This window comes from Anoplopoma fimbria, chromosome 23 (assembly GCF_027596085.1).
Source record: "Anoplopoma fimbria isolate UVic2021 breed Golden Eagle Sablefish chromosome 23, Afim_UVic_2022, whole genome shotgun sequence".
Lineage (NCBI taxonomy): Eukaryota > Metazoa > Chordata > Actinopteri > Perciformes > Anoplopomatidae > Anoplopoma > Anoplopoma fimbria.
The window spans coordinates 15468302-15489484 of NC_072471.1; the positions used below are offsets into that span (position 1 = coordinate 15468302).

The following is a 21183-nucleotide window of genomic DNA, read 5'->3' on the forward strand; positions in this document are numbered from 1 at the left end:
GGAGCGTCTCATCAGTCCTTGAACGCAGCACCAGTGCGCTCTGGTAAAGACTGTGGCTCCCACTGCAGACAGATGAGGTGGGATCACTGGGAACACAGCTGCAGGTTTGGAGTGCTTTAAGTTTCTGCTAATTGATTTGACTGTTGAGTTCTCTCAAAGAGTCTGGATGAGAAGATCTGAGTTTGTGCACGTTTAGTTACCGGATAAAAGCACTTGTTGTGCAAAAAGTTAGGTGCATGCTTTTAGAGTTTTTGTGGAAGTAGAGCATCCTCAAGCCTCGAGGTAACCAACCAGATGTGTAGTTCTTTAAACGCAACTTTTAATAACTTTGCATGCTTGAGAAGCTCGACCTCCAGCATAAAATAATTTTAATAAATAAAGTAAAATCACACTTCTCTTCAGTTAAGCATCGCCACAGGGTTCACAAACCACCAGAAGTGTGCAACTCTTCTACTCCAGATGTTTTCCACGGCTCTCCTCCTGGCAGCGCTCGGCGTTTTTGCACATCTGGACACTTTTACTCACGGCTGCCAGCTGCCTTCGGAGTGGCGGCCGCTGAGCGAGGGCTGCCGGGCCGAGCTGGCGGAGATCATCGTGTATGCCCGGGTCCTGGCCATCCACCGGGAGCCCCTGGGCAGCCTGTACAACTCGCTGCCCTTCGGCTTCGGGTATGGGTACGAGGGTGCGGAGGAAGGGCTGCTGTACTCCGCAGAGGTGGAGCTGCTGTGCGATCAGGCCTGGGGCAGCATGCTGGAGGTGCCCTCGGGATCAAGGCTCAACCTGACTGGACTGGGGTACCTGTCCTGCCAGTCCCACACCGTGATGGAGAACTACTCCTATTTCTTCTTCCTCAGGTGGAGTGCAAAGCCTGGATTTATTTATCCAAGTAGTTTCAACAAACATTTGGAATCCAAACACTAGCAGTACTTAAGACAGTCTAGACGTTTTATTGTTGTCACTAAAATTATATTGCTTCCCATAAAACTCTTAGACAGACCAGAAGTGCATTTTTAACTAATAGCACTCTAAACACTCTAACATAACTTGTTTTGGAGCAGACTGATCTACAGTCAGTTGTATAAACCAAACTATACTGTGTTTAAATATAAAAGTGTGGTATGCCACTTGAGGCTAAGTAGTTCCATTAAGTGAGACTTAAAATGTGGAGCTCTTTATCTTCTACATCTATTTGATAGCTGTTGTTGCTGGTTGTTTTGCAAAGGAAGATTTTACCTGCAAGGCAAAAAGGCTGATTAAATATGTAGAAATTCTAAAGTATGAAATGCATCAGCCTATGAAACTTTCAAAACCGTACTTGATTTTGTTGATGCAAATTCAAAATTCAGCTACTGTCAGCTACAACCCCAATCATTCCTGGAGCAGCTTCAGCTCTCTCCTCACAGTTTTTTCCTGTCCATCTCCTCTGCAGGATGGATGAGAACTACAACCTCCTGCCCCATGGTGTCAACTTCCAGGACGCCATCTTCCCCGACACGTCCGACAACAGGCGCATGTTCTCCAGCCTCTTCCAGTTCTCCAACTGCACCCAAGGGAGCCAACCTTTCCACACCTTCAGCCCAGAGTGGGACACACAGGAGGACAGCAGGGTATGGCAGGGCGTTATTTTTACTGTTCTCCCCCTGAAGGTCTAAAACTAAGATTGAATTGTACCCCTTATGACTGCCATGCAGGATGCTGAATAGGTGGTTGCCATAGTAATGCTTGCTGCTTCCTTAAAAAACCCAAAATCGACTCCTATCTCCTTGGACAACCTCATTACCTTCTGAGAAGAATAAGATAAAGTCTCCTTCTTCAGTCAGATCAGCTTTTTTGGTTACATTGGGCATAAACAAACCCGACACCATCTCGTTACCATGGAGATAACAGATTAACAGAGAACACGAGTAGGTGGGGGGAGGTATTGTTAGGGTTTTGTGGTTTTTCATGTTTATATTTATTTGTGTGTGTGTGTGTGAGTGTGTGTGTGGACACCTAATCCTGAGTTGAGTTGTGACACTGCTGACAGGAATGTGGTGAGGATCATTAGTAACACAGTTTAACTACATTTCAGAGCTACACACACACACACACACACACACACACACACACACACACACACACACACACACACACACACACACACACACAAATGCACACACACGTACACACACACACCCCTACACACACACACACACACACACACACACACACACACACACATGCACACACAAATATCACTTTACTGATCTTCAGAAGGATAAAAAAACAACAACAAAAACCCAAGAATACTCACAGAAGAGTTAATTATAGGTCTGGCTCCTAAGGCAGGCAGGATACAGGCCATCCAGAGGTCAAAGGTCAAATAGCAGAGATCCAAATCTCTGACAGGCAGCAGCTTTAAAGTGTGTCAGTCTTCAGCTTCGATTATTTATCAGTATGATGCAATATTTGCTGACCCCAGACCAGAGATAAGCTTGACCCTGTCAACAGAAGAAGAAACGTCTTCAGCATTTATTATCGAACCTCCTCTGAATGAGCCAAGCAGGTCACACTGTGGACAAGACAGAACTCGGCGGCTGGAGATGGAGCTACACGAGTCTCAGCCCTAGTTTTGAAAATATATTCGGGCAGCTATTTGAATGTTGAACAGCTATTCATTTGGTGGCTCAGTGTCATTGTAGTACATTTAAATTCAGTGTAGGTGTGTCAGAGTGGAAGACCTGAGACTCGGGTTAGAGTTTAGTCACAAAAATGAGGGCTTGAAAAATGAGTTGGATTCAAGTGTTGTCTAAGATTAGACTAAATTTAGAGCTGACTCCTTAAAGGCTTGAATTGACCGGTTTAAAACTGAAGTGTTGAATTGGTAAAATCCTGGAACAATAACAAATAAGATTTGTCAGACAGGCTTTGCATGGGGCCAAACAGGCCTGTACTTTAAAGGGACATTGCGTCAGCTATGTCAAAACACAAGAAAATTGTGTCTCAGTTTATGATCAGCTTTTTGAGACCTGAAAGACTAACAATTGACCTGCAATTCCTTACTGAACACTGTCTAGTTGAGGGGTTCAGACTTTAGCCCTTAACCTGATACTTTAGCCTCTCCATTGACTTGTGAGTTGAGTTAGACTTGTATTAAATTAATTTGGACTTGACTTGTCTTCAGTGACCTAGCTTGACTTGAATTGGTCCCGAATGAGTTGAAACTTGGGTTTGTTGTGAATGACCTTTGGTTTGACTTGGTCTCAAATTAAACTTAACTTAATTTGCTTTAGTAGCTCTGAGACTTGACTCTGATATGCCTCCATATGTCTCCACTGACATGCAACTTGGTCCCTTGGACTGGCACCAAATCAGGTTTAACTTCACTTTTATCAAAAGACTTGAGACTTGAATTGGGCTTGTCCTGAATTACTTAATTGACTTGGGACATGACTTGCATTGATTCTTTTCTTAGATTTATGTTCACTGACTTGGGTATTGACTTTGACATGTCGCCATCGCCTTGAGACTTGATAGCAACATGTCGCCAATCACTTGAGTTTTGATGTAGATACTTCACCATTAACTTGATTCTTTAGTTTTACATTACGCCATTGATTAGGGGGCGGCTGTGGCGTAGTGGAGAGCAGGGTCATTCTCCATTCAGAGGATCGGCGGTTCGATACCCGGCTTCGGCAGTCGATGTGTCCCTGGGCAAGACACTTAACCCCAAGTTGCTCCCGAAGGCTTTGCCATCGGTGTGGACTGGATGTTGTATGTTAGTTAGAGTCTGATGGTGGCACCTTGCATGGTAGCCTGTCATCAGTGTGTGAATGGGTGAATGAAATGTAATGATATGTAATATAAGCTTTGAGATACTGATTGTAAGTCGCTTTGGATAAAAGCATCTGCTAAATAACTGTAATGTAATGTAATGATTTGAGTCTTTAATCTGACATACTCTCATTGACTTGGACTTGCTCCAAAATACCAAAAATCAACTCAGATTTGTGTCCAGAAAATCAAAATGTAATACTGATCTTACATCACACAGCACCTGCATCAATATAGTAATTAAATTAGCAGAACATTTGCACCTATTTGTGTAATTTCTTTTTCTGTAATCCATAAGCATCTTTGCAGTTACAGTCAATATGTTGCAGCTTATACCTGACTGACCTGAACACTGCCTGTAGCCGATGTAGAGAGACGTGGTTAATTGCTTCAAAAATGGATTTAAGGCATTCTGGTATTAACAGTCCAAACTGCAAAACTAAATCAGAAAACTTGCAGTGGTTTGGTGTCTTCCTTTTCCTTTCTATTCGGGTTTGACCTGCAGGCTTCTAGCTGTGAGGTCAAAGGTCAGTGAGGCAGGGGTTAAAGACATGGCTCATTCAGAGGACGAGCGCTCACATGTAGAGGCCGTGACTTTCAGCCACCCAGGACAAAACAGGTGTTTTGCCTCAGGAATTTATGAAAGATGATGAAATGGACCTTCTTTGTCCTCTTCAGGTCTCTGGCCTAACCGTCCGTGTTGCCCTGTCTTTTGTATCAGATATGAACCAAATGAAAAACTCTCCTCTCTTTCTTTCTTTCTGCTTTGCTGAAGTGTTATTAAAACTAAATTAAAAGCAACAAGATCCAATTTCTAATTTCACTATCCATCTATCCATCTCCAAAGGATCTTGAAAGTGTTTTCCCTGGCTGCATTGCTTTGTCAGTGCTTTGAGACACAAACCACCCTTTGAACCGAAGTTGGGAGGTTGTTTGCTTCTGGTTTCAGCCTCGTGGGAACCAGACGCCCCTCCAGAAGGATCCACTTTTCTGCCGGAACCCTCAATTAGCTTTTGTTAGACCCTCCTCTTATCAGCAGCACTCAGAGCAGCTTTAACCATGACACTGCTGTAAGCCCACTGTTCATCTGATTGATACAGATTCCTTTATTTTTTCTGAATGATATCCCCTCTTTTTTCATGTTTTCTTTTGGGCCCTTTATCCTCCACTAGACACAAGATAGAGGCCAATTCCCCAAATACTTCTTAATCAGCACATTTTCATGTTTACGTGCGCTCTAATGATTTGATTATAACCACAGTGGGGGAATACTCCAGTTGTAACAGTCATGTAAACACCTTTAACACGAGTTTCAGAGCCTCATTAACATTTTATGTGGACGCTCAGAGGGATAAAAGGGCGACAACACAGTCTGCCTGTTTGGCTCAGTAGTTTGAGCTCCAACTTTCTCTGACTCATCTTTGTTTTTTCTTCTTCTCTCAGTCTCCCCTTTGTTCCTTTTATCTGTTCATCTCTCACTCTGTCTTTTTGTGTCTGTTTTCTAATCACCCATCCCTATGCACGCGCTTACACACACACACACACACACACACACACACACACACACACACACACACACACACACACACACACACACACACACAACAACACAAAGCAGAATAAAACCTCAGGAGAAGAAGAAAATACAGGCTTGTCTCATTTGACGTCAATAATGAAGCTCTAAAGACCCTGTCTTCTTTCTTTATCTGTTGATGAATCAAATGGATTTATTCCAATATTCACATACACGTATAAACATGAAATTTGGCATTTAAGAGCAGTGGGCTCAAGGACACTTTCACATGCGGATAGCAGGAGCCGGGGGTCAAACTGCCAACCTTAAGTTAGTTAGCTAGACTGTATATAAGAAGTTGGCGAAGTGACCAGTCACCAATTGGTTTGTGGACTTTTGTTTTGAGTCTTGAGTCCGGCTTCAAAGCTGGACTGTTGGCATCTTGTTTTTTAGTTATCGTCATCTTGGTGAACATGGTGGTGAATGGGTCAAACAAACACAAGACTTTCATCCAGGAAACCGCTGTTCATGTCCTGAGCGAAACTCAAGGTAAACATTGGCATTTTGTCACATGAGTCGTTAGTGCTGTTAGTCACTTGACTCACATGAGTTGTTAGTTAACGTCAGCCTTGCCTTTTTCCTGAACCAAAAGAAGACCGGCAGACATTAAAGGGGACATTTCATGCACATTTTCTGGTTCATACATATATTTTTTGTTTTTACAAAACAAAGAGCTGAAAGATAATAAAAAAACGCTCCATAGAGCTGAAGAAAAAGTGTAAAGTTGGGTGACCCCGAGCAACTCCCTCTTTTTATTCAATTGTTAAAATTGAAAATAATGCAGCTGAAATGCATTTTAATTAATCAGCATTTGCAGCCATGGATAAAAGAGACTTGACATAGACAAAAGAGACACTGTCTTTCTGTGGTCTGTTTTGTTCATTTCAATTTGAGAACATTTTGTACATGCATGTGTGTGTGTCTTAACATGTACTCTAAATACTGTTTGTACAGATGATGCTTAACAGCAGGCAGGTAACACACGGATGTTTTGTCAGGTGGTGTGTGTGTGTGTGTGTATGTGTTGGGGGAATCCCACTGAGAGGCTTCCTATGAGGACGAGAAAGGGTTCAAACTCAGAGCAACCATTGAGTCCACACTGTCACTAACTGCACTCTCTGAATAAATATTATCTCTAGCGATTTCAGAGAGAAACAGACAGAAGGGTCTACAATATGTGTTTGAGGGATATATCCAGGATGTCAAACTGATTCAGCAGGAAAAAACAGGTTAAAAAGATAAAGATAGAAGCTAAAGCTACAGATCACAGTGTAAAAGTGAACCACCACATGCTGATTGAGACAGAAGACAATGAAAGTAAGGATAAACACTGGTCCTGTAAAGTCGAGTAGGTCATTATTCACTGTTACAATCACTAAAAAACAAAAGCACCATGTGTAGACATTCACTATACCTTCAGTAGCTAGCATAGCATAGAAGTGCTAACACCTGCTAAATATGTTCTCTGCTAATGTTAGCTCATTAGGTTTTTACACAGAAGCGTAACGTTTTAGAAACATATATCACCTTCCAACTAGTATCATTATTTTACAACGTTTAATCATGATTAACTCTCAAATATAATATAATATATAAATATAAAGTAATGACATAAATTATAAAATAAATTTGCATGAGAGCCTATGGAGCAGAGCCAGATAGTTGTTGCTGGTCCAGCTATTCTATGATTGGCCAGTCTGTCTTCGAGGGCGGGACTTAGCGCAAGGTCAAAATAAATGTAAGTGAAATTGCCATCTGTCTATGTTGTATTAGTATTATACATGATTTGCATTGAGTGCATTTGGCGAAGCAAAACACATCCACAGCAATTCATACACTGACTCAAATACAGAATGCAAACAGCCTCTTGTGACGTTGCTGCTGTTAGCAAAGTGCTAGTGGAAAACAATTGGAACAATTAGCATTAACACACATTCATTTTGATTTTCCCATGTTTGTTTGTTCCTCTGACTAAGTGCTGTCACGTGAGCACACTGTGAACAAGAGAGAGCATCCAACCCCCCTGTTAACCCTGCTGGTTGAGGTCAGCTCTGGTCTACCACCGGGATGGAAAAATGAGGGCCCCTGAAACATTAAAGAACACGACCCCAAGCATTGTTAGGGCGGTGCACTGGGGTGATACATTAATGTTACACAGACACACATAAACGCCGTCCACTTGGTTGTTTTTGCACTCGGGAGCCTGTGGCGATGAATGTAGATGACGGGGGTCAGGACCTCCACTTTATTTCCCCATCCTCCCTCCTTCTAAGTGTGTCAGGCATTGCAGAGGAGAAAGAGGAATAGCAGCACTGTGGACATCAAAGGGAGACATTTTTTTTTCATTTTCTCAGAGAGGCTTCTGGGAAAATACCATAAACAGTGCTCCCGCAACACAAAACCAGCTGACAAGATGGCAACTGGTGCTTTACAACAGTTTGGTTTGTTTAGCCAAACAACTCCCCTTTTCCTGTGTGTGTTAACTCACTTTCCCCTCCCCCTCCCTCCCCTCTCCTCCTCTATCCAGCTGCTGTGCTCCTCGGTGCAGGCCGCGCTGTTCGAGGAGGAGGAGCGGAGCCGCAAGGTGCAGGAGCGGCTGGCCGCGGCAGAGAGGAGGAACCGGCAGCTGAAGGAGCGCGTTCGCAAGGTGAAGCGCTCCCTGAGGAACGCCCGCAAGGCCGCGCGCAAGGCCGAGCAGGAGGCGCGGGGGCTGCAGGAGAGGCTGGAGGCCGTGGAGAGGAGGGTGGGGCATCACATCAACGCCATCACGCAGGAGGAGCCTCCGCCCGGGCGGTACCCGAGCACGACGATACGCAAGAGAATGCAACTTTAACTTTATACCCGCCCCCAAACTGCCACCCAACTGGACTGAAAACTGGCCAATGAGAGTGAGAGACTGCTGGGCGGTCTCCATGTAAGGGGCAAAGAAATAGCAACTGTCACATATGTGTAAACACACTTTTATTAAGTAATAATTGACATAGTTTTCTACTCTCTTCTCTCTTTTGTATCCCTCATTGCTATATTACAATATGGCCGGGACTGTTCCTGGTCACCTGACACAAGATTTTTTTCATGTATCGTCTCCGTGATTACTCTCACAGGTGGAGCAGCACTGTAGCTCTGTAGCCTTCTACAACTGGATTCAGTTGCTGCTCTGCACTCATCTAAGGCCGTGATCACGTAGGATGCGTTTTGTTTTTGGTCCAACACAAAGCACAGCTCTGAGCGACTGTAGTGACAGAAACAGAAGGAGAGCAAAGAGTCTGTCTGGCTTTTACCCAGTCTGAGATAATAAATAACATACAAATATGACAAAAGAAAGTCATGTATGGGTCCATTTTTGCTGACTAAGAGTTTTGTTAAAGGGCCACTCCACCTATTTTACAAGTCAAGTCAGATGGAGAACTACTCAGCCTATGAAAACAATCGTATAATATATTTTGTGGCTCTTTGTCAAGTTTTAAAAGATATGTCATTTGGGTTATCTTGGTATGGGTTTGAATAAAATTGAACAGAAATCCTCTCAACAGAAAATGTTTCACATTGTGGATAAAGAAGTTTAAAAGACATCCAGGTAGGAGGAGGCGTTCGGCAACGCTGGACACAGCGTTGATGCTATTAGATGAAATAGAAACATTAAAGTTGCAGGCCAATAAACAAACAAAACAATGAGCTGAAAGATGCTAAAGTAGGATTTAGAGTTAGGTGATAATTCTCAGAGGTTTCATCACTATAAGAAACCCCTTCCACGATACACTAATTTGACCCATCGTTAATAAGGAAATATTGATTATAGCAGCTTTAAGTATTTGAAAGACTTATACTCACAATTTAAGTCTTTTAGGTTATGCAGCTTTTTGCATCCAAAAAAACCCAAACTGAACTTAATAAAATTCCAAAATGCTTTCCATGTCATCACGGCCTGGTGAAGTAGTGATATTAAACATTACATTTCATTTTAATGATGTTATTGACTTTGGACCAACATAAGTGATGTATCTGAGAATGAGAACTCTGGGATGTTGAGAAGGTTCATTTATTATTTACCTAATTTTAGTTTTTTGAAGCATTGGCTTGTATGTGGATATTTTTGTACAAATGTTTACTGCTTATAACATTTTACTTGGATGAACATCAGTGTGAAATTGGCAATGTTTTGAGGGAGACTATGAACATCTGTGTGTGAACACTGGAGCACCAAAAAACTAATATCGACACACACTTGGCGGGTCTGTTAAACCCTGCAGCATCACACAGAGAGTGTAAAGAGAGGTTAAGTTCAGAGGAGACACTGTGTGTGTGTGTGTGTGTGTGTGTGTGTGTGTGTGTGTGTGTGTGTGTGTGTGTGTGTGTGTGTGTGTGTGTGTGTGTGTGTGTGTGTGTGTGTGTATATGTGGCGTATTCGGGGAGAGAAAGAGATGTGCTTCGGGTCCATCAAGTGACTGGAATGTGTTTGCGTGGGCAGCAATGTTCCGAACAGCAGGACGTCGCGGAAAGTCATTCCTCCAATTCAGTCTGGAAGACCCAAAGCTCTGGAGGGAGGCGAGCAGCCGCCGCATCACGGGACCACGGCGCATGTGAGAAAAACAAAATCACAAAAAAATCAATGACAAAAGGAGAGGCAGGTTGGATGGAGAGGGATGCAGAGAGAGAGAGAGAGAGAGAGGTGTCTTCAACAAAATATAATTTCAGGTTCTCCCTTGAAGCACATCATCAAACAGTCAGCAACGGGCAGGCGAGGAGTAAAGCAGGAAGTTGAAATATGGCCTGAAGTTGGTTAATCGAGATTTTTAAAAAACAAGGAATACAAACATGTTCACCTGTTTTTATATTCTGTCAAACACGGTTTTCTTTCTGCAAAAGGTGTAGCAAACCTTTATCTTCTTTGGTCAGTGCCAAGTTAGCATGCAAGTAACACAGTTACAGGAAGTACTTTATATCTTTGCTAACCCCACAGCATCCAAACATGCACATCTGATGCTAAAAGCAATTGCGTTTCTAAGTAATACGGCAACAACTATATCTCTCGCACTGAGTCCTATTTCTTTGTATTTTTATATAAAAATCCAATCAATATGAAGTGTGCTTATATATGCTTGTACCAACCAATTTCAACCAATAAAATATCATGACATCTATCCAGCAATCAAGACAGGTGTGTGCTATATTTGGCGACCTTTTTGACTGTCTAATAGATATAATGCATATTATACATAAAGTTGGTGGTTTGAGGGGTTGATTAACACATATTTTCTACCGGTGTCGGGAAATGCGGATTGGCTCTGACAATGCGGATTGGGTGTTGATAATAAAAAAAACATGACCTGTGCATGACTAGCTTAGTCATTCAAAACCTGACAACATTCTCCTGACAAAAATTGGTGCAGGTAAAATGCACAGTATTGCACAAGATGATAAGCAATTCAAGCCAAGATAAAAACAAAGAAAGAACAAGAGGGCCGTCACTTCTGGTGCTAGCGCAACATCACTTAGGTTGCTGCTAAACTGATCCACTGCAGTATACCAGATTTCCTCCTGATGGTTTAGAGAGGATGTTGAGATGAGATGTTGAGCAACTGCGTTTGGAGTTACATAGGCCTAGTTCTATACCAAAGCTTTTTCCCGCTTTTCCCATGTTACTGTCAGCGATGTTCCAAGCAGTTTGGTTTAGTTTTTCACTTACTAACTGCTAGCAAACAGGGAACATCACGTCCCCCCCTGCTGTTTGCATCCAGAACTGTCAGTCCAAATGATACGGACGGTCCGAGCACACTTGATATTCCCCAGCGTGCCACCTATTTTCTGTGCATTATCTCAATGTTTCAGATGATTTGCCCGTAACTATTTTTATGGCATGTATATATGCTGCTCAGTAAAGAACAAAACAACATGTCTCTGTGGAGGAGAGAGGAGAAAGGAGGGGAAGAAAGCCTGCAGCGAGAAAAGGGCAGGAGAGGACGAAGCCCTGAATTAAAGATGAGAAGAAATCAGTTCAAGGGGAGAGATCACTGACTCTGAGCACAAACATACAGTTTGACAGCCAAAGTCAACAAGCAGTGTTTGGATCAGTGTGTGTGTGTGTGTGTGTGTGTGTGTGTGTGTGTGTGTGTGTGTGTGTGTGTGTGTGTGTGTGTGTGTGTGCATGTTATTGTCCATGAGTGTCAAAGGGATTTAAAATACTTTGATTTAAAAATGTTCATTTCAGTGCTCTGGTGTGTCTGCATGTTTGTGTGTGTGTGTGTGTGTGTGTTGTGTGTGTGTGTGTGTGGATGAATCATTTTGAATGTGTGTCAGAAGGATGAATCATTTTGAATGTGCATTCAATGTGTGTGTGTGTGTGTATATGTGTGTGTGTGTGTGTGCGTGTTTCTCTGTACTGAACCATGATAGGCAGTCAGAGTCAGTCTGGAGGAAAAGCTCCAACTGAGACGGGAAGAAAAGCAGAGGAAGTGTGATGACTTCAACCGCAGGGAGCTATACCAAACCAACCACTGCTAAGGTTAAAGCTGGGGTTGGTAAACTTCTTCAAAACAATTTTTGTGATATTTTTAGAAATTCCTAACATCCCAACTGCAATCAATAAATCATTCACTGACAAAAAAAACCTGGTGTCTGAAAAGTGAAGCCAATGTGGAAGTGCCTTGAATTCTTTCTAATGTCCATCAGGGGGCGACTCCTCTGGTTGTATAAAAGTCTATGAGAAAATGACTTGATTTATTACCTCAGTAAACATTGTAAACATGATTTTATGGTCTCAATCTCTAAGTCTTCTTCAATACAGCATGATGTTCATTTGTAAATGATGGTCCATTTAAAGTAAAATAGACCATAAAGCAGATGTATGAATTAGGGCGGGGCTCCGTTGTGATTGACAGATCGCTGCCACTGCGTTTTCCAGTCTGGTATATCGTCTTAGGACTTTAATGCTTTCAAAGTGTGTTTTCAGTACATGAAAGTTCATTGTAACATTTTGGTCGCCCAAAAATGTCTTACTCTGCGTTTGCTTGTTCTTAGGTTCACCCTCTCGTGTCATTTCTGGTTGCAAAAAAACCCAAGATGGCTACGGCCAAAAAATATGATGGCAACGGCCAAAAACTATGGCAATGGACAAAATGCCTAACTAGAGGCTGCAAAACCGAAGTGCAGAACCCATGGATGACATCACTGTGATTACGGCCACTTCACAGATATGATCGGAAGGCTATAAAAGGGCAAGAAGTAACCTGCAGCTTTGCCTCCCACTAGTGTTTTCTTCTGTCTTAAATTGTGTTCAGCGCTAATGAAGAGTTAAAAAGAATTATGGCAGAAACGCATATAAAGTCAATGTAGCACACAGACGCATATTTACTGCAGTTAAGAAATATAAGGGAGCCTTGTCTGCTGGAGTGTATGTTTTCCTTTCAACAAGAAACAAAAAGCCAATAGTCATGGTATTGCCTTAACATACAGAAAGAACATCTAAAGCAAATTTAACAGTGCTGTAAGTCATACTAAGGTCAGCATGCTCACAATGACAATGCTAACATGCTAATGCTGAGCAGGCATATTTGCCATCTTAGTTTAGTTGCTTTTCCATTGATCATATTTCAAATATTACAAGACATTATAGAGAGAAATAAACACTTGATTTAATCACACTGAAAAAATGATCATTTTAACACCATGAAATAACTAGTTTAGCGTGCATTCATGCTAACATTTGCTAATTAGCACGTGACTCAAAGTACAGCTGAAGCAAATGGAGAGTGTAGTCATCCCAGGAACACACACACTGGTTGTGTCTGGCAAATAAAGACAGAAAGCAAAAATACTCCAGCAGTTGCAATACAGCTTCCAATACATATGTTAATTTTCTAAATAAAAGTAGCATTAACCATTAATGGATGTTTCTTATTTCAGCCAATCCCTTATCATTATTTACTGACTCATCCACACTGGGGCTTGGCAGCTGTGAAGATCCAACAGTGTTTAAAAACTGCTTTCACAGAAAAAGACTGATATAGAATTTTTTTTGTTAAAGCTGTAACATGTGTTTTTATCTGAACTCTTACTGAACCCAACTGTACAATCATTTCAGTGTGGATACTGGAGTCTAAACCCAAAGAGGCTGAACATACTTTTATATGGGGGGGGGGGTAACATCTGTAGATATTTTTAATGCTTTCACCATAATAGTCTATTCCAACATGTGCTAGTCAATGTGCTTCATGTGTTTGCATCATGCGTGTTCTGTCTGCTAAACATCTTTTGGGCAGGATTTAAGCAGACAATATGTCGCCCGTAGTGGTCGAGTGTGTGGTGTCTGCTTTATATCAAACATACGTTGATACTTGAGTTGCGAGTGTGGATGAGAACAAACAAACACACACATGGGTTAAAATTTGTAGAAAATAAAGTCCTATTTCTAAGATGGAATAGCACTAAGACACATATGACACAAGAGTAAACCCGGTCCCTACAAAAAACACAAAAAAAACCGAGTCATATTACGATCATTCAGAATTTATTCCAGGAGAAAGACAAACGAGACACAAACAGTCGCTCTGGCCTGTGTCGTCATGGTAACTCTGATATGTGCACATGATTGTCGAAGGCATCTGATATACAAGCCCCATTAACAGAAAGTCATCATCATCATCATTATCATCACAGCACAATAAGTGCGGCAGGCGGTGCCCGCTCTGAGACAAACAAGGGTGTCGTCGGCGTGACGGAGGGTGCACAGGATGGAAGTTTGTGGTGGTCACATGCAGAGAGTAAATACAATACAGCCAGCTAACTTCTTAGGTCAGCTGGACGAGGACACCCACAGGGAGACACCTTGTCACAGAAAGCCGCTTGTATAAAGTTATAGTCATACAAACGATTCTCAGAGGCAGAACTGCTCTCATTGGTTGTTACCGTTTTTAACTTTAGCTGGAATGAGGCACAGCTGCTAGCATGGCAGCTTTTTGCTTGATTTACTAATGCTAACTCAAAGAGCAACTTTTCAGTCCATGAGAGACAATGCTAATATTGTTATTCATAAAGCATTTGGCAAAAATTCATACAGTCCACTTGCATGTAGATGTAGAACTTAGTCAACATAGCAAATATATTATTGAGTAAAAATAGGCATGACTTCCACCGCTAACTATGTAGCTATTGCTACATGTTTCCTAGAAACAGTTAGCAACAGGGTTTGCCATTGCCTTTTTGGTTTAAATGGTGTGTACATACATATGTATATATATATATATATATATATATATATATATGTATATTCCATAATATATATATATATATAAAAGGCTATTGCTAACTAGGTAAGTTATATGTTATATATATATATATATATTATGTATATTCCAAATGTATTGCTAACTAGGTAAGTTAATGTTATAAATTTCGAATTTATGAATGTATGCAAAAGAAATTATCATAAATAAATTATTTTCACGCCATGTCATTCAGGTATTCAGAAAATCAGCTTGAGGTCACTATCATAATTAGCATTACAGCTCATACATTTGAACACGGTATCCAATTATCTTAATCAATACCAGCTAGCTAGGTTGCAAAATCAATGAGATTATTTTTTGCCTATGGAAACCGTTTGTAGAGCTGAAACTCTACTGCTGAGTAAAATGCTTTTTGTGGACTCAAGACATCTCAACCTGTGCACGTCTTTACATAATACATAGATACTGACATACAAGGGCATATACACGATTATGCAAACACTCATGGTGAACTTTTTTTTTTTGACATGCTTGCGTTTTCATTTTTAGTGACGTCTTCATCTTTGTTAAAAAAATAAGAGGAGCGCAAGCTCAAAGGGGCGAAAGGTCGGACGAGAGCGGGGTCGTAGCCGCGCCTCGTCCTTAACAGTGTGTTTCTGAGAAGGTCACAGCTTTGGATTTCTTCCTTTAGAATGGCAAAAGAACGTAAGCCTGAGTTCAGTAAACGATGCTTTCACTTTCAGTTGGACTGACACTGACGTGGTGGTGGAACACTGATGGCATTGAACTGCACTGTGTAGCAGTATATATGTGACAGCAGACTGCAGTGGGGAGTAAAGGGGATTGTAACTTTTTTTTACATTAAACATTCCATAGAGAATACAATCAACTTCCCCGACACACTCACTCCCTCACTCATTCACTCTCACATGCCCGTACAGCAAAACATTTGTAAATATTATCTTGAAAATGATCATTCATATTCACAATCTATTTACAGTAGCATCTTGAACATGGAAAGATTCATTCAATTTTTTAAACAGCAGACATAAATCCACAGAGCAGCATGAACCTGAACCCTTCTGCCTGCCTTACAATACATTCATTAACCCAAACGCCCACACTGAAGTAGACGACATCACATTTAATGATTCTTACAGTGTTGGCTGACGACTCGTTAACATCTTTTGTGCCAGAGAAAAAGCTGGTACGCCACTTTTACAATATAGGTAATTAAATAATAATGATAATCAATAGTTAAATGATTAAAAATGGTCTAAGATCTGGCAGGGATTCAGTGTCTTGCACTTTTTTATTCCCCAAACTTTTTTATAGGTGTTCCCTGATCCCACTTCAAAGAAAAAAAGCATTGACGACACTTAAAAATGTTTGAAAAATGCATAGCAATCAATGGGGACGTATACATGGTTACAGTGAATAATTAAGTAAGTAATTAAAGCCCTTACATGGTTGAAAGTTCCCCCTCAGTAACACATGGATAAATTACATGGATTGACTTAGTAGAGAAAAATGTAACACAAGACCCCACTGTAAAAACGTCAGAATAATATATATATTTCTGAAAGGTGAACGGTGTAGTCATGCAGTAGGAGAGGCTGCATGTCGGTGTTGTAAATCAGTAAAAACACTAAAAAGTTATCTTTCTCACACACATTTAAAGTAACAAAATAAATCAAGCTAACAGGCCGTTTCTTACACAACTAACCCTACCAGAATTGTTGAACTATAATAGCAGATTTTCCGTAACCTTAGGGTCCGTCTCATGTCAACTATATATTTTGTGACTCATTTTGAAAGATTTACGTCCTCAGTAGGAGCTAATGGGCTTGGGGCTTAACGCTACAGACGGGATGGTTATGTTGTAAAGTATTGAGAGTGATACTAACACACTGTCCAGAACACAACTGTCCTTACAGAGCTTATGAAGGAAGAAGGCGCTGCTGTCAAAGAACAGAGAACATAGCGATGAGGGAGACAGATTTAAGACTAGATAGTGTTCACAAATGTCTTCTCAGTTCGTTTTAGTCAACCTCAGTGCCAAATAGGAGCAACCCAATACACACAGCATGCCAAAGGTGAATTCCAGAAAGCTTGGGTGAATGTGTTCATTTTTACCGTAATTTGACTTTCATCCAGCTGTGGTCTCACCCTGCCTGACATGCCGTACGGATCAAAACAAGCTCTGTGAATAATATGCAGATACTTTTCAGCAGCACTCTGTGAGGATAATAAAAAGAAGGCAAATGGCAAAAGATAAGGAACGGATCAAATGGGGAATAAATTTCCCTCCAGACTAATCTGCAGCTGGAGTTCAGCCCTTAGTTTTAGCCCGCTTGTGACTCAAACTGCTTCACATCTGACTAGTTCTGTTCTAATTCATCGAGTAGAATGAGCCAAATTGTCTTCGTACCCAGCACTAGTCTTTGGCTACGATTCACAATAAAGGGATCAGAAGAATTGCATCATGACAATCTGATATGTGTGAGTGAGCACCCGACATTGTACAGTTCTGAGCTCTGAGTTACGTCTGGAAGGACAACACAAGAACCGGTGAGAAAATCCAAGCTACTGAAGTCATGTCAAAGTCATCAAGGACAAATGAAAACAAAGTCAGTCTGTCGAATCAAACTTATATTAGCAATTGAAACCGGGACTCCAAGCTCAGTATTCTGTTTTAAATTTGACAAAGAATGAGCTATTGTCACGGACACATTGGATTTGTCAGAATTCCGTTAAATCCGAACCCTCAATAAAACTGGATGTAGGTAGTGGACTGTGGGAGCCTTGTTCCAAACAAAATATTGTGGCTTTGCTGCTCATGTTTGTTGGACCATTTCACTCGATCGTGAAAACCGAGTTACTCAGATTTTGGTCACGATAGCTGTCTGCTGCGGGCTGATAAAGGCCAAAATCATGGGTTCCGGCAAGAGCAAACCTATCCAAAGTATTGTTGTGGGGCGGTACAGTCCAATTCTGTCAAGCACAGAGCCCAGCTGCTCTGCGGTTGCAGGTTGCGTCAGCAAAAGTCCTCTGTGGAATAGTCTGAGTCACGCGTCACTACAACACTGTGATAAGGACACAGCGCTGTATCATTAACTGTGATGCAACAACACCTAGACCAAAAAAAAAAAAAAAAAAAAACTCTGACGGAATGACCTAAACCGGGAAATCAGTATTCACCAGCTCACAGTACAGCTGGAGTTTTTCCTGAGCACTTCTGAACTGGGTACAGCTTGACAATGCAAAAAAGGTGAGGTCATGGCTTCTTTAGAGAGATGGGGTGGGAACAGCAGCAGACGAGAGCTTCTCCATCTTGGATTCTGTCTTCACGCAGGCCTAAAAACTGCACTGCGCTGCTCGTTGCTTTGGGAAATCAAAATGGCAAGCTAACGTGTAGTCGCTAACATTCTCAACTGGAGGCATTTTTTTTTCAGTAAATACTTCTATCCTAAACTATCCTAAACCTGCTGCATGCTTGTGTCCCTTAAAGGGTGATTGTTATATAAAAGTCTTATAGAAAATAATAAACAGATCAGAATCTTTCAGACAATAAAGTTGCACAATGCTCTGACATCCACTCTTGGTTATTATTATTCCTATAATTTTTTATTTTTTTTATAAAGGTTTACAATCTCTCTACTCTCTGATAAACTTAAGTGTATGGCGGCTAATCTGTTATCTGAGAACATATCTGACCCTCTGTGCAAAAATACATAAAGCGCTTACTCATGTTTCCAAGTCTCAACAGTCGTATGGTACTTTTAAAGCACTTCTTAGAGCACAAACAAACAGATAAACGAGCCCATAAGGACATATTAAGTGTCTTAAAGGTGCTATATTTAGCCTTTAAACACGGGTTACATGAATTGTCACATTGGCTTGCTACATCAGTAAAATTAGTGTAAAGAAATGATTGCTAAGAAGACCTCTACAGTCACCAGGTGACCCATCCTCTTGGCAGTGGTCTTGTATATTTACAGTAATAATACCAAAGTAGCAATATCAATTCGACAATGATGTTTTTGATTTTAAAAGTTACACATACCACCTTTAACATTAACAGAAATAATACAAAAAAATAAAACAATCCAGTTGTCAACAGTCAAACCTAATTTGGAAAAAAAGCTAAATAAAGTGGCGCAGGAAAGACCAGATTCGAGAGGGAAGTTGATGTTAACCGACATTGAATAATATGATAACACTGGCACCACCGTGATCCACCAATTGCTGCTAAGGCTAGCGACAGTCGACGCCCATTTATCATCGAAGCAACCAATCCCAGTCGGCCGCACAAATATCCTCGATGAGAGTTCGTGGCCATGCTGTTGCTGTGGCCGGAGGAATCTTATACGGCGTCCTGTTGGGCGTGTGGTTGGCGTGCAGTATGGCGCTGTGCGACTTGAATCGGTGGGGTGGAGCTTAAGTCCTCTGCTCTAACGGGAGCAGGGCGGGGAACTTGCTAGGGGGGCATTCAAGTTGAAACGCAGTGAGGAGAGGGAGAACACAAATAAGAAGAAGAGATGGGGTGGGATCCTCTTCCTCTCCTGTCGTCCTCCGTTTCTTTCCCATCTCTCTGCCTCACAGTGCCGTGGCCTCCCAGCTGGTCCCCCGCGGGACCTGGCGTCACTTGGTCTCCGTGAGCACCGGGGCGGGAACCGCCGAGGGATGCGGTCGGTTCAGCTCTGCACCTGTGGCGGGAGAAGAGACGGCGGACGCCAGACTGCAGGGTGTGACCGGTGCAGTTACACCTGAGAAGGAAGAGGCGGCAGTGGATCAGAGGTAATACATTTTTTCATAATGCTGTAACAAACCCTTCGCTAGGCTATGCACGCTTTCGCTACTGCTACTATGCCTTCCATTACAGCACAAAACATGTGGGAAATACAATGATAACAGTGGCAGATTTAGTCATGCGAGGTTAGATTTGTGCTTATTGTTTGTATTTACCTTAAACGTGAAAAGAGAAAAGGCTTTAAGGGTGAGAACTAACCAATGTGATCGCAAAACTATTTCTGATAGTGAGTTTGGCTGGCGTTGCTGGAATAGTGATAGAGATTCTAATGTAGTAGAATAGTACTAGTAGTATTCAGGACTGGCTCCCATACAGTGGGGGAATATTAAACAGTGGATGGGCTAAGGTGATGTGTGTGTGTGTTTTTAACGTTACTTTTAACCCACAAAAATAAAAGTAGTTGAATGTAACGCTGGGTTAGTATGTAGTTAAGCTAGTTAGCCGAACATGCTAACATTTGCCGCTTTTGTTGGAGCAGACAAACACATTGTTTATTCCAATACACTTTTTTTCTCTTGCTTTTTTGGTTTTGGAAACAATGAAAAATAAAGGACGCAACCTTCCAAACTCTTGATGTTCATACAGAGTATCACTCTAGACATCACTTCCAACCCGAATGCTTGGACCGCTGTAGTCGTTTAGAGAATTATCAGTTCTGTAAGTTTTTGTTATACATATGTTCTCCTGACTTTCTGGTGCTACTGATACTACTGACTCATACTCACATTCCTTACGGGGAGCTGCTAAGTTGTTTTCTGTGGAAGAGGATTTGCTGGCAGCCGTGTTGGCGTTCTGGCTCTGAGCCGTCTGGCCGGTGTTTTGGCTTTGAGCTGGCTGGTTCTGGCCCGCCTGGCTCTGGCTCTGGTTCTGGGCCGGCCTCTGCGTCTGGCCCGGCCTGGTCGGCGGGTTGGAGGCGTCCATGCTGCTCCCCATGCTGCTGCCAAGCTGCAGCCGCCTCATGTGGCGAACCACGGCGGTGGCATTGAACGCTTGCTGGAGAAAGGTAGAAAATGGGAAGATGAGCTCTCACTACGCCTCAATGAGAATGCTGTACAAACGATGTACTGTTTCATTAATACAAGGGGATTATATTAAGGATTCTTAATATTATGTAATCTTCTAAAACACACAGACAATCATTTGAGGAGTCGTGTTGAAGTAACGTGCTGCAGTAGAGCCAAATCCACAAACAATAAACCGCAGTAAACCAAACTTACCCTCCATTTGCTCTTGGCGAAATTCTTTTTGATCTGTCGGCTGACTGACTCGTGGATATTCTTGCAGAGGGCTGTATCACCGGAGATCCTGATATACACACACACACACACACACACACACACACACACACACACACACACACACACACAAATTCTCTGTTAACACCTCTGACGGTACATCAATATCTATATTGATTTTATGCCTTTTTGTTAGCCTGTGTATGAGTGTGTGCGTTTCTCACCAGGGGTGTCTGAGTGCCTGATCACAGGTGAAACGCTTGGCTGGATCTTTTTCCATCAGACTGCCGATGAAATCCTTGGCTAAATAAAACACAAGGCAATAAAACGTTAAAACTCTAGACGTACAATAACCGTAAAAACTTTAAACAATATTTTGATATAATTCTTTGTGCAATCTGCTTCAAAACGAAGACATGCGGGACACAAACTACACTCATAATCTTTGATATTTCAGTCAGTTTGGATTGCTTGTGCAAATGTTTCTGGTTACCGTCCGCTGAAAACCTGGTATCTGCAAAACAT

General features: G+C 41.8%; 2 protein-coding genes across 2 annotated transcripts in view; one reads left to right on the plus strand and one right to left on the minus strand.

Moving 5' to 3' along the window:
* Positions 1-23: 23 nt before the first annotated feature.
* Positions 24-9667, plus strand: ccdc3a (coiled-coil domain containing 3a). The gene is made up of 4 exons (XM_054624843.1): positions 24-104; positions 403-854; positions 1430-1607; positions 7914-9667. Exons 2-4 carry the CDS (start codon positions 460-462, stop codon positions 8217-8219), a joined length of 879 nt encoding a protein of 292 aa, XP_054480818.1. The 5' UTR covers positions 24-104; positions 403-459; the 3' UTR covers positions 8220-9667.
* Positions 9668-19073: 9406 nt separating this feature from the next.
* Positions 19074-21183, minus strand: part of camk1da (calcium/calmodulin-dependent protein kinase 1Da) — a 46650-nt gene continuing 44540 nt past the window's right edge. The window contains exons 8-11 of the mRNA XM_054624712.1: positions 20883-20961; positions 20641-20728; positions 20149-20416; positions 19074-19379 (exon numbers count right to left, since the gene is read on the minus strand). Coding sequence (XP_054480687.1) covers positions 19255-19379; positions 20149-20416; positions 20641-20728; positions 20883-20961 — 560 coding nt within the window. The 3' untranslated portion in view covers positions 19074-19254. The remainder of the gene's footprint in view (positions 19380-20148; positions 20417-20640; positions 20729-20882; positions 20962-21183) is intronic.